Source organism: Thamnophis elegans, chromosome 2, assembly GCF_009769535.1.
Source record: "Thamnophis elegans isolate rThaEle1 chromosome 2, rThaEle1.pri, whole genome shotgun sequence".
Classification (NCBI taxonomy): domain Eukaryota; kingdom Metazoa; phylum Chordata; class Lepidosauria; order Squamata; family Colubridae; genus Thamnophis; species Thamnophis elegans.
The window spans coordinates 102,355,867-102,369,737 of NC_045542.1; the positions used below are offsets into that span (position 1 = coordinate 102,355,867).

Here is a 13,871-nt window from a genome sequence, read left to right on the forward strand (position 1 = left end):
CTGAGAGAGTGACTGGCCCTAGGTCACCCAGCTAATTTCATGCCTAAGGCAGAGCTGGTGTATACATAGTGTAAATGCTGTTATAAAATAAGTTCAGTAATGAGACATGTTGAGAGTTTCTAACTGAAACATTTTCTACAAAATGCAAATGTATTCTGTTGGGAGTAAATAGAACTTTTCCATATATACAGAAGAATCTCAGTGTTAGATGTAGGGGGAGCTATAGCTGGAAAGAATGCTTTAATTGTAAAATTAATTATTTTTCTGCAAGACACCAGATTCAGAGACAAGACAAGGTATTCTTACTTTAAAACAATATATCGACAATATAGGTAAGATAAAGGAACCAATATGACTCTTCTGCGGGCATGAAAAAATGCATGGATTGTGTGAGAACATTATATTGTACTTTTATTGATTTATAAAAAGTATATGATAAAGTGAATAGATTGATTTATAGAATCTTATATATGAATTAGAATTAAAAGTTGTAGAGTGTGCTAGAAGTGGTATGTGGTGGAAGTAAAATGCCCTAGAACAGGGGGTGGAAAACGTAAACACTCAAACAGCCATTTGGACCCGTTTCCCACAGAAAAGAAAACATTGGGAGCTACAAAGGTCCTAATTGGAAGCCCCCTGTTCAATTCTGGAGCTGACCGGAAGTTCAGTTCCCTCACCGTAGAAAGCCCTATCAATTGTGGAAACAACTGGAAAACCCTCCCCTTGCCATAGAGTCTTCTCCTGGCACACTGTGCTTCTCTCCCCCCCCTACCAGAAGCTCCTCTCAAAATTGTGGCGCCAACCAGTGACGGAGCCGCAGCAGAGGGAGGAAAAGTATACCAAACATTCTGATTCTAATCTGATTTCTAAGTAAGAAAAATGCAAAAATGAAACAGGACATCAACAGTGGAAATTAAGGTAGAGTTCTGCCAAATTACCAGGACAATCTCTCTCTCTCTCTCTCTCTCTCTCTCTCTCCCCCTCCCTCCCTCCCTCCCTCCCTCCCTCTCTCTCTCTCTCTCTCTCTCTCTCTCTCTCACACACACACACACACACACACACACACACACACACACACACACCATAAGGAAGTGGGCTATTTCTTGGGCGATTTTACTGTGCTGAGTAATTTGAACTTATTGATCAGAGTCACAGTGAAGTGACTAAATAAATTGTTATGGTTTCTGTCCATCTTTGCCACATCTGCCTATTAATAAGGCTGATGAACCGAGCTGGAAATTTCTGCCAATGAAATGTATCTCATTCTGATCAATGCCATTTTTCAATTCCTTAATTTCTAGCTGCCCTTTCAATGACAGATTTATCTGACTAGTATTTGAGCTAGAAGCCTGTTCTTTTTACTCCATTCTGATGAATGCAGAACTTCTCCTGAGATAAATTAGCCCAAGGCTTTAATCTACTCCTCTCTTTTTTGGTTAATACCCCCGAAAAAGTAATATCTCATAAAGAGGATCTAGCTAATTCTTTCCTATACTTGCTAAGAAAGAAAGAAAGAAAGAAAGAAAGAAAGAAAGAAAGAAAGAAAGAAAGAAAGAAAGAGAAATACATATATTGTATTGTCAAGATGAGCCAATAGGTGCTTTGTGACTCTCAGAAACATATTTTTTCTTCTACTTTAAGCACATGAGCATTTTTGCCCACAGTAAATGAATCCCACCACAATAATTTAAAGAATTATTTAAACCCCAAATATCTGAATTTCACACTGCCCAACATCCTTAGTCACCATCAATGCGACTGTTAGAAAAACCATGTCTGTAAAGACAAAGGGAATGATTAACTGAATGTCCAGTGAAGTAACTCTTGTCATTTACACATGATGCTCATATTATGGAACTTGAACTGAAGATTCCATAATCAGAGATGGCTTCTCTGTTTCCTAATCCAGTTAAACATCATAATTATGCTATGGCTAACTGATGAGATTATAGCCTCAAAATCCCACTTTTTAAAAAGAAGGATAAATTATATATTTTGATATTAATGTAATTAGCTAAATCTTTGGCTGCAAACCTAATTTAAACATTGAAAATCTCTCACCCGTTATAATGCACTTTGAAATTATAATGCATTTAATAGTTAAATATATTTTTGAGTAAATGACACCATATTTTGTCTTTATTCAGGGGGCTCCATGCCAAAAGCTGACAGGGCGAGGTTCCCAAGGAGGACACAGCTAAATCAAAAGAGTAAGGCGGGCCAAGGCAAACATTTTAAATACAACTATCTCCCTCTAACCATCCCCCACCCTGAAAGTAGCTAAGCAATAAGCCAAGAAAGCTGACAAACTTTAAAGTGCTGAACATGTTAAGCCGTGTAAAAGGATTTAAAGTATGAAAAGCAAAAGTTCACCACCATTTAAAAAAAATTTTTTTGCAGCAAACTGTGCTGTCAGATTTGGTGACAAGGATGTGTGGATTTCAAGGTGGCATGAAAACCAGCCCAAGGGTGGCAAATACAACCTAACAAGAGTGTTTGTTGGCCATCTCTGGTTAGAGACAGGCTTTGCAAGTCTGTTCTACTATTGTGGACATAGGGAAAGATGAATTTTCTGACAGAAAAGCTTCACACCTGACTAGATTAGAGAAAAAAAGTCCTGCAGGAAGTTGAAACCCAAGGATCTAGGAATGTAAAGGAAACAAAGGGGCAAAGAATGAAAGAGATAGATTGGAAGGGGTGAAGGGAGAGTTCACAAAGTCACAGCGAAAGGAAAGAATATGATGCTTAATTCATTAAAAAGTTTTCGACTAGAGAATTTATGAGTGCTACATTTCACATATCCATTATCAACATCTGTGCCGAGCTTTGATTATTAGTCAATAATAAGTTTATGCAACTATACATCCTACAGAACTGATATTTTCAATTGCCAAGCTCACTTTCTGGCCAGCTGGTGGCATATGGTGATCAATCTGTGACTCAGAGGTGGCTAAAATGTGAGTGGTGCCTTTGTTTGTGACAGCTGTTTGCATACACTTGCAGTCTAATGGCAAATTGCCACCAATAATATTTCCACGCAATTCATTAATTCCTACCCGGGCAGTATGAGATATTCACCTCTGGACAGGCATATTCAGTATCCACATAATAGCAACAATATCATTCCAGGAAAAATGAAAAAGGACAAGCTTATTGCAGTCAGTTTGGGGAAAAAATGGAAGAGTTCATAATGATAAAAAATGGAGAAAGAGCAAAAATTGTCTTTCTAACACTGTCTGTTTTGTGGTTGCTGCTAACACGATGGAGTAAACGAATACAATTTCCCCCCCAATGATTTTGAATATACATTCATAGGCACAAACTTGTCCTTACCAGAGGTCGCAGGTTTGGATGTAGCAATACATATCCATTCAAGTCAATAGCAAATACATAGCCATTAGCCCCCAACTGGATGGAAAGACAAAAAAGAAAGGAAAATCCTCCTGAAGAGAAACAGATTACATCTCAAAAGAACAGAATGGAGTTGCATCAAAGCTCCTTTACCATGATATTCTGTGTCACCCATCTCCTGCTTTTCTAATACCCAATCCAAGCAGAGAATAAAGGTCCATCTTTTTTTTTTAAATTAAAGGAGAGGAGTTCAGTTTGCCTCAGGGATCATCATCAAAAAGATGAAAGGTGGTTGGGGGGAGGGGTGAAGTAGAGAATTGATGGAGAACATTCCTAGGAAAACTAACATCCCTCTTCCTATCCCGCTTGCTTTTTTAAATGGCAGAGTTTGAGGAACATAACATCTTCCCTACTCACATTGTACCGTGGTGTCAGCTTCTTGATATCATTTAGAGCCACGTCAATCCCCACAACACCCAGGATGAGCTGGTTCTGAAAATACATAAACAACAACGACAATTTTATTCATTACATCATTCATTATACTGTTATTTGAAATTGTGCAAATCGGGATGCAGACTCTATTGATTTCGACTGTTTGTGTCTAAGGCAACCCTCACCACTCTTTCAGCAGTCCTGACAGGGAATTCCAGCAGTTTTAATTCACTTGGAGGCCACTGATTTGAAGAAAGAGGATAGAGTATACCATGCCTACTTCGTCCACAGAATTTATTGGTAGTTTGTATAGTTGGTATATAACTATCAGCTCATATACTTTTACATTTTACAATTGAACTGTTCAAAAACTAAAGGTAGACAGTATGTAATTATAATGAGAAACTAATGGAAAGATCAACATGTTTTCACAAGATGAATTTTGCTCTAGTATTTGGGAGAAGATGTGTGAATTTCCTGAAAGGGGTTGGATGCAAGGTGAGCTGTGAGCTATGAGCTGTGAAAAAATAAATTTCCAAAACCTCTTCTTATAGCAAGAGAAAGTGTAAAATATCACAATAGGAGCGTCCGTCAGTTTTAATGCTGAATAGAGAGTTAGAGGACACAGAATACCAAAATGAAACCTAGGATATATCAACCATATCTGTACCACCATGAATGAGTTTGTCACATTTGTTCTAAGGAGTCAGTGGTTAAAATGCAGTATTGCAGGTTAACTCTGCCCACAGCCAGGAGTTCAATCCTGACCAGCTCAAGGTTGACTCATCCTTCCATCCTTCCAAGATTGATAAAATGAGGGGCCAGATTTTGGAGGTCAATATGCTGACTCGGTAAACTACTTAGAGAGGGCTGTAAAACACTATGAAATGGTATATAAGTCTAATTGCTATTGTTATTGATGCCTGAACTTGTCTGGCTTGGCAGTCCATCTTAAAATAAGTGGGTATCTTTTTTTAGAGCAGTCCAAGTGCTATGGGTTCTGGTGTACCTCTTCCAAGTTTACATCTATGCTCCAGTACAAATCTGAACTGTATGATCTTTTCAATTGTAGGAACATTATGTCATGGTATTTTACTGTCTGCATAAGCATTTCTAGGTACATTAATTTAAATATGTCACCTGAATCTAGGTCATAACTTTTCTGTATATTAGTTATTAGTGGCATCCCAGAATTCTCTGGAGTCGTATTTTTCTTCTAATATTCCAGCAATTCTGAAAACTGGACATAAACAACATCCAGTGAAAGGAAATCAGAAGAGAAGAATATTAGGGCTAGTAGAAACACTTCCTGCCTCCAAACCTCTCCAAAGGACAGATGTACTATATTTTTGGACAGCTTCAACTACATACAGAAACAAGGAAACTCATTGCCTTTTGTGCTGTGGTTAAACTGAAGAAGTGGTGTACTTTGGCTCGGGAGCAACTCTGTGGTTTACATCTTTTCCATTCCATTTAGGATAATATAGGGTGGCTGTTACGGCTAAATTCCCACAACTATTGTTGCTCTGGATGAAATCTCTCTTGGACTATGTGTAAATGAGCTTACTTTTCCAACTATACTAGTGAAGGTCCTGCTCTCAAAGTAATTGATTATGGAATTATCAACTGTTGATTGAGACATTTCCTTTGTTATTATGTATGTTGGTTATTTGAAATTATTGATACAATATTAAACTAAAATATTAAAATTAAAAGTTCTATTATGTGTATGATGTGAAGAAGGTGGATCCTTTAAAAATAAATTTTAGTAAATATTTTTTGTGGAATAGAAACAATCTATTTAAAGAAAAGAGAAGGAGAAAAGCAAAAGAAAAGGGATAAGAAAATAAGGCAGAAATAAAAGAAAAGAGATAGAAAACAAAGAGATAAGATAAAGAAATGGATCCCAATTTTACAGCATTTATAAATGCATTTATATTTTATTCCCTCTCTTTAGGTTTTGTTGTTGTTAGTTGCGAAGTCATGTCTGACCCATCGTGACCCCATTGACAACATTCCTCCAGGCCTTCCTACCCTCTACCATCCTCTGGAGTCCATTTAAGCTTTAAGGTTACATTGTGGAAAAAAGAGTGAGATCCGGAATACTATCGTAGATGCCTGAAAAAGCTGGGGAAGATTGTTGCACCCCATTCCTATATGAACGTTGATGGAAATATCTAATTACACCTACCAATATCACTATCCTTCAGTAATATTCTATTGGAGGTTTGCAAGGCAGAGCCAGAGAAAAATGCAGTCTGGAAGTGAGTTTCTTGGCCTGGTTTGTAGCTCAGATTCAAAAAGAATATCTGATTCTCAACATTGTGCTTCAAGAGGACTGGACATCTTGCACTTAGGTTTTCTGAGTTATGGCATAAAACACATTAATCCTGGGAGCCATATCATAGAACTGGAGAAAGCAGGCCTTTTCATTGATTGATGAAAATGTATAGCCGGCCTTTAGTGGATTCTTCTAAAGAAAAGTACCTTTTTCCCCCCTTAAAAAAGACACCTGCAAGAAGTCACCATATCAACGACTAAATGGCGCAGCATGGGATGCTCATTTCAATGGAGCTGCCATGCTGCTTTATGAGGCCATAACCAGGCTCCCTGGAGAATAAATGGCTTGGTCTTTGGCCTTGTCACTTACCTAGTTGGGAAACAGATCATTGCCTGCTTAAAAGCAAGCTGACATAGAATGCCATGGCAGATCTATTGCTGCTAATAAATCTAAACAACTAGGGATGTAGGAGCATAAGGCAGATGAGACAGATTGCTGCCGACATGCTGTGAATCTACCCACTGGGGAGAAAAAGAAATGTGTGATCTACTTAGTGGCACTTGTTTGCCTTGCAATATAAGATGATAGAATATATAGCCACTGCATTTGTTGATGCTGCATTAATAAAATTAGCGATCATATTATTTGTCATTATCACATGCTCCTTTGGGCTCCCCATGAGAGGCCGCAGAGCCAGGTATTGACTCCTTTTGGGAAGACTAGGAGAGGAGGGGGCCATCTCAGCTGCCTGTGTGTGTGTGTGTGGGGGGGGGAGAATATTCCACAGGGTGGGGGCAACAGCACAGAAAGTTCTCTTCCTCGGCCTGCAAATTGGAGTTCTTTAACTGACAATATAATGGGACAAAAATGGTTCTGTAGGTATCCTGGCCCTATTCCCTGTAGGGTTTTATAGGTCATAACCAACACCTTTAACTGAAGCCAGAAGCAAACTGGGACTGAATGTGTCCTTCTTTGGGCAACTAAAATTGACCATGTGCCTGCATTTTGTAGTAGGTGAAGCTTCTGGATACTTTTCAAGGATAGCTCCATGTACAACATGTTGCAATAGTCCAAATTCCACATGATCAGGGCATGAGGGATGAAGTCTATAGACAGCCTTCATATTCAGGAAAGGGCCTTATTTGTTTTATACATTGATAAACAATAACAGGAATTGCAATCTGATAACACAGATGGCCATATGTTGACCATCCCTCAATTTCGGTCCAAGTGTATTTATAACGTATCATTACTTGCTCTCTATAAAGTCACAGTTTTAGAAGATTCTTTTTCATGGGATGCCACAGCAGAGGAGAGCCACTAAAATAAGCTTAAATTATTACTCATGAAAAATATCCTAAAATATATGTAAATTCATACCATTCATCATTTCAATAATTAACTCTAAGTTTGATAGCAATAGCATTTAGGCCAGGGGTGGGTTTCTGCCAATTCACCCCAGTGGCGGCAGCGGGAGGCTTCGCCCCCACCTGGATGTGCACAAGTGCATGTGCGCAAGTGCATAAGTGTCATGAGCGTGCACAACCATGCGCACGCACACGAGTAAACTAAATTGAAACCCACTACTGATTTAGGCCTAGATAGGATCTCTCCTGTTTCAATAATACATAATTTTGGCTTTTCCCTCAATAAACAAAATGTATCACATGCCAAACATTTTCTAAGAAGCACCTCAAAGAGGTCAATTTCAATGTACAAATTTAATAAATATTGTATGATTAAACTCTTCCCATTTAAATAAAAATTTCAGCTTATATGAATGATGAAATAGGCATAACTGTGTTCAGTAATTTTGCTTGTATTCCAATACCCATGTTATCAAATGTATGAAATAATCAAGACATTTGTCAAAATAGGTTTGGTGTGGAAGTATAATTGAGTTTACCAGCAATGTAAATGAATGAAATAGGAGAGTTTTTTCTTACTTGGTTGTAATAATATTCCTTCACGTTTGCCATTCTGGACAGATTTAACATCATTTATATGCTTACATGCTTCTACATTCCCTCCACATACCTTCCCCTAAACTGTGATTATAAATGTTTAGGACAATTTCTTGGTGTATTATTTTTGCCTGTTGTATTTTTTTCTTTGTTTCCTGTACTGTGGCACCAATTCATATACCATATGTAAGAAAATGTTCTCCATTACTTGCTGACATATAATATAGCTTCAAAATGATATTACGGGATATTACTGAGTATGTTTTTAAAAAGAAACACTGCTCTGTCATACAAAAATGTTTGGGAATCTAACTATATTCTTTTAGTGTATGAATATTGGAAAAGAACATAGTTGGTTGGTGGCTTACTAGAAGTACTCTAAGTGGAGTCCCAGTCTTCTCCAATCTGGTGTCCTCCATGTGTGCTGAACTATGACTCCCATAATTCTCAAGTTATATCTGGTAAGCACCCCATTGGGAAAGGCTGTAGTATCTATTTAGTATCTTATTCTTTGTCTGTCCATCCATCCATTTCACAGAATGCATCAAGAAAATCTGATAACAATTTAAAAGCAATTTCAGGAAAAGATAATTTTCAGTTGAGGATGCTACTTGGCTGGAAATCAAGGACTAAATCAAGGAATACTGTGGATTCTTTGTGGAGCAGTTGTACAAAGCAAAGGGGATGAGGGTATGACAGCAACCACCCAATATGATTTTGGTGGCAGATTTTTGCAAAATAGGAACATACCTTCCATTCACTGCTCCCGCGAGACTGGCCATCATCAGTGAGGTTAAATACAGGCAGAGTGCCTGTTACCACTAAACCCAGGCCCTAAAAAAGTAACAACAATAACAAAAGTAAAATATGGCATTATCTGTAAGACCCTAACTGGCCAATTCAGAATTAGAATAGCATTTCTAATTCATAATATTGAAGAGTGGAGCAGTTAGACTTTGATTGGGAAGAAAAGGGGGAGAAGAAACCATCTCAAGATTAACAGTTTTGGGAATCTGAAGGGATATGGAACACTAAATGTATTTATCTAATTTGACCCATATTACAATGTATGAATCACACAAGCAAATGAAAGTGGGGGAAAAAAACCTGGTTGCAATATTTCATAAAGCTGTTTTCCTTACTAAAGCGTCCTGATAGACATTGGTCCACTGAACTTGCTTTGCTTTATTTCCAGCCAAGACCATGGGCCTTCCTAGGACATTGAGATATTCCTGCAGGAAACAGAAGGAGACTAAAACTAACAACATATAACATGCACTCATCCAGAAACATGAAATATAGCAATATGTGTATATCATAGCATCATTTGTATAGCACGCTCACACCAGCGTATCTTTGAGGATTTATTCGTTTGACAATTTTTAGCAGCTTTCATATTGAGAAACAGCCAATTCCTCAAATGCCCAAAGCTATTTTTCTTCCAGTTGAAGCAATCCAGATGTGCTGAGCTACAACTTGAATACACTTTTATCAGCTGGAAAATATAATTATTGCAGTCCAGCAGACACTGGAGACACATGCTGAAGAAGACTGCCTAAGCAACCTATTTTGTCAAAATATTTATTCAGTCAATCTAACAGTTCTACCTTTAACTCATGGCACAATTTAATCTAGTTATCACTAAACTTAAAAGCCTGGTTTGTTTCCGCTTAACACCCCCCCCCCCCCAGTCTATAAATTGGCAGTTTCGTATGTTTCTATGGCATTAAGTCCAAACCAAGTTGTAACTGCACTGAAACTGCTTGGACTTCATCATAAAACAAGTGTCAATTATATAAAGTCTGCCTCTAAGTTTTATCATTGTGATTTATATGGATTATGCTTTTTGTCTTGGGTTTAAAAAATGTAGCTACAGGGTTCCATTAAAAGTACGTCAAAACTAATGACATAGTATTTACTCACTATGATTACTTTTAAACCAAACTTGAAAAATTAATTTTAGAAGCTGAACCTCATTTAAGGTAGTACCAGAGTATTTTTAAATTGTGATATGATATAGTTTTATTATTGACCAACTGCTGCAGGCTGGCATTGCTGGGGAAGACACAGGTACACATTTGAAAAACAAACAAAAAGACAGATAAAATATCTCAATCCACATATTAGGAGAATAAGCATTCATATAAAAATCCCTTTTGAAAGGTATGCTATCAAAAACTATTTTTTCCATAAAGGGGAAAAACCAGACCATTGAGCTCTGTGGAGAAAAAAATATGAGTTTTTCTATTGAATATAAAAGCTGGGGAAAGATATGCAATATAGAATTATTAATATCAGCAAAACTTTAAAAATGCAATATAAGTAGTGCTATATATAGATGAGGTTGAACCTTATTAATTCATCTATTTACAATTAAGAGGCCATGATGAAATATGTCTTTGATAAATATGCTAAGATTATTCCCAAATCTGGGAACAAAATACTCAGAATGATCTCCGATATAAGCAGCTCACAGATGTATTGAATTCTATGTTTCTACTACTATACATTTTTTTTTAAATAAAATAATGGCCAACATTTTGCAAAAACACATTTTTCCCCAGTTGTAAGCCATTCTTTGGGAAGTAGTTTCATGTTTGGAGGCACGTGATAATTCATAATAACATGAATTTGGATGAGTCACTCCATGGGGAAAAGATCATAATTTTATTGCATTAGTTATGGGCAAGAAATAAAATGATCATTTCAATGGTAAAGACGAACTTGCTCACTTTTGCATAATTCCTGACCTACAGAAGGAGATGGACGGGAGAGAAAAAGCATTCCCTTGCCCTGCGTCAGATATCCTTCTTAAAATACTACAGCTTGCAAAACCTCAACAGATTGTAAAGACTGTGTCTCCCAGCACAGTCACACGGAGGGAAAGGTCACAGCCCAACTGCTCTTTCCCTTCAACCCTATAGTTTATAAGTATCTCGTCCACTCCTGCAACTTCCTTCTCTCTGCTCCCTCACAACCTTCTCACCTTTCCCTCTATTGTACATTCCTCCTATAGAGGGAAAATCAGAGCTTTGTGAATAATCTTAATGCTCTCCTGACATAATTACTCCTCTTTTGAAACACTGTAGTATGAACTCAGTGGGTACCCAGATGATACAGGGCTCCAGAATTGTCACCCTGCTTTGAATTCAGCATGCTTCTGCATCAAATTGGCAAGGCTGTTTGGAAACATGTGTTTGGAAGGAACTCTTGAACAACTGTTAATTAATTGTCTCACAACCATCATTTTGAGAAATGATGACCTATGTATATAGAGGCATGCTGCCATTCATCGTACCATCAACAGCCTTTGTGGAAAAACCTTAAGAGGAAGAGCTAGAACATGGAGAAAAGATTGTTTTCATTTCGTTTTAAAACTGTTTTTAAATTCCCAGCAGAGGTCGAGTTGCATCCAGTTACATCTGTGCTACAATAAATTGACCAGATGAACTGTACTTTGGTGGAGTGGGACCTTGACGATTTTGCAGCCAACCCTGATTATGAAAGCTCTGATAATTTAAGCACCAAACAAAATGATAGACAAGAAGAGGGAACACTGTTTGGATGCATTTTTATACCTGCCTGACCAAGGTACTCTCTAGCTAACCAATGATTTTGAAATCTAGGACTATAGGTTGGTGTGAATCTATTTTGTATATATTAAAAAATGGGTGCCTTCAAGTCAGCATTTGATTCTTGTCAAGTATCTGAACTAGTCCTTGAATTTTTCTTTGCAAGTTTTTCAGAAATGCTTTGCCATTTTCTCCAGTAAGTGACTGACTCAGATAACCCAGCTGGCTTCCAGCTTAGAGCAGGACTAGAATCCATGGTCTCCTAGGTTCCTAGCCCAGTGCCTTAACCACTGTTGGAAGAAATATCCATTTGGGTTCAGTTCCAAGTGGGGGAAAAAGTCACTGGAAACATAGAGACTGTTTGGAAAGATGATTTTTAATGGTGGACAGAACCACATAGTTTGAGGTCCTGAGGGAAAAGGGGAAGAGATGCTGAGAGTGCCCTGGTTTTATGCCCTCTCTGGGCTTTTGAATTTGAGCTTGTATTCTGATTCATTGTCAGACTCCTATGGGGCCATGCAAGGGTAACTTTGTCGGTTGTGTTTTTGAGTCCCAAGCTTGGTTGAGACTTGCTGGATGATGAAATCTTCCCAGCTGCCATGTGGTGAGTTCATTTGCTAGATGGGTAGAGGGCTAATCCTACCTTTGTTGGAATCTTGGGTGAGGGCATTTGTGTATGAATAGACCTAGCTATCTCTTATCTCTTAAGTGAGGACATCTGCTGTGGGCTATTGAGGATGGTGTGGGGTGAGTTTCTGCCTCACTTTTATGAGAAATATTTTGCCCTTTTAATACACTACATACAACACCAGATTTGGTTAGTTGGGGGTGTGTGAGCATAAATTGGCATATGATGTTCTCAGAGTCTTCTCTGCATTTGTTGAAAAAGTGAAATTAATTGCAGGTCAGAGTCCAATTCTTTTAAGATGAGCTTGGATGAAAACATTGGTCTTGCAAATATGTCTTGAGTTGGCAGGGTAGAAGCAGAATTATTGAAAGATAGTTTAGAGAATAGTGATGAAGAAAATGGCAACCTAGTTCTTATAATCAATAAATACAGTCTTTAATGAGGAGATTTCTGAATTTCAATGTTCAATTTAATTTCATGATTTCATACAGGACTTAAGGATTTCTGCATGAGCTATTTCTATCATTGGGGGAGGTGAATCTAGTCTAATACACAATAATAGTAATGAAAAGCATCTACTCCTACAAGCAAAAGTAGGAGTGGAAATAAGTAATATATGCTTCTGGAAAATAAAAGTTGATATAACTTTCAAATGAATCCATCTTATGGTACCAATGAAAACAAACAAACCCTAAAAACAATAATCATAGACCAGTCACATGCACAGGCTTGCCAAGCATGATTTCTTCATGCACCTTAGAGAACACACAAAACATTGAATATTTCTAACATAACTGAGGCCCTCTTGGCTATGTTAGACTGAGCTTAAATAAGACAAGATACAGAGTTTCAGATGGGCATTAAAACAACTTTCTTTATCTCCATCTATTTGAAATGCTTAAAAAAACCTATACGTGTTGCAAAAGTGCCATCATGAAAAGAACATCTGAGCAGAAAACAAGTTGGACTTGAATTCATTGTATATGAATAAATGAATTGCATGAATTTCATTATATATTTGCATGTTGGGAAGTGCATGAATTTCATTGTATATTTGCATGTTGGGAAGTGCATGAATTTCACTGTATATTTGCATGTTGGGAAGTACTTAGGACTTATCACTATATGTGCACATAAAGAAACAGATTTCTGCATATGCCTTATCTAATGGTAAACTATATAGCAATAGCAATAGCAATAGCAGTTAGACTTATATACCTCTTCATAGGGCTTTCAGCCCTCTCTAAGTGGTTTACAGAGTCAGCATATTGCCCCCACAGTCTGGGTCCACATTTCACCCACCTCGGAAGGATGGAAGGCTGAGTCAACCTTGAGCTGGTGAGATTCGAACCGCCGAACTGCAGATAGCAGTCAGCTGAAGTGGGCTGCAGTACTGCACTCTAACCACTGCGTCACCTCGGTTCGTATGCAGGCTGCAGCTTCACTCTAGTACTGGAAATCAGAATTTCCCCCATAGCCTGCATTTCAGTGTGTGACACCAATGTAAACAAGGGAGGAGGAGTAATGGCACGATTCCTTCAGCTTTCTTTCCTGAGTTCTTCAGCTTGTAGAGAAAGACTGAATCTGTTAAATACATTGGAGCTGAAAAATCAGAAAGCTACCAGAAGAGGATCAAACAG

General features: G+C 37.9%; 1 protein-coding gene across 1 annotated transcript in view; it reads right to left on the reverse strand.

The window, feature by feature from the left end:
• CACNA2D2 (calcium voltage-gated channel auxiliary subunit alpha2delta 2) overlaps nucleotides 1-13,871 on the reverse strand; it is a 583,233-nt gene that overhangs the window by 42,786 nt on the left and 526,576 nt on the right. Inside the window, exons 15-18 of the mRNA XM_032210871.1 lie at nucleotides 9,174-9,263; nucleotides 8,782-8,865; nucleotides 3,769-3,843; nucleotides 3,334-3,408 (exon numbers count right to left, since the gene is read on the reverse strand). Of these exons, the coding sequence (XP_032066762.1) occupies nucleotides 3,334-3,408; nucleotides 3,769-3,843; nucleotides 8,782-8,865; nucleotides 9,174-9,263 (324 nt within the window). The remainder of the gene's footprint in view (nucleotides 1-3,333; nucleotides 3,409-3,768; nucleotides 3,844-8,781; nucleotides 8,866-9,173; nucleotides 9,264-13,871) is intronic.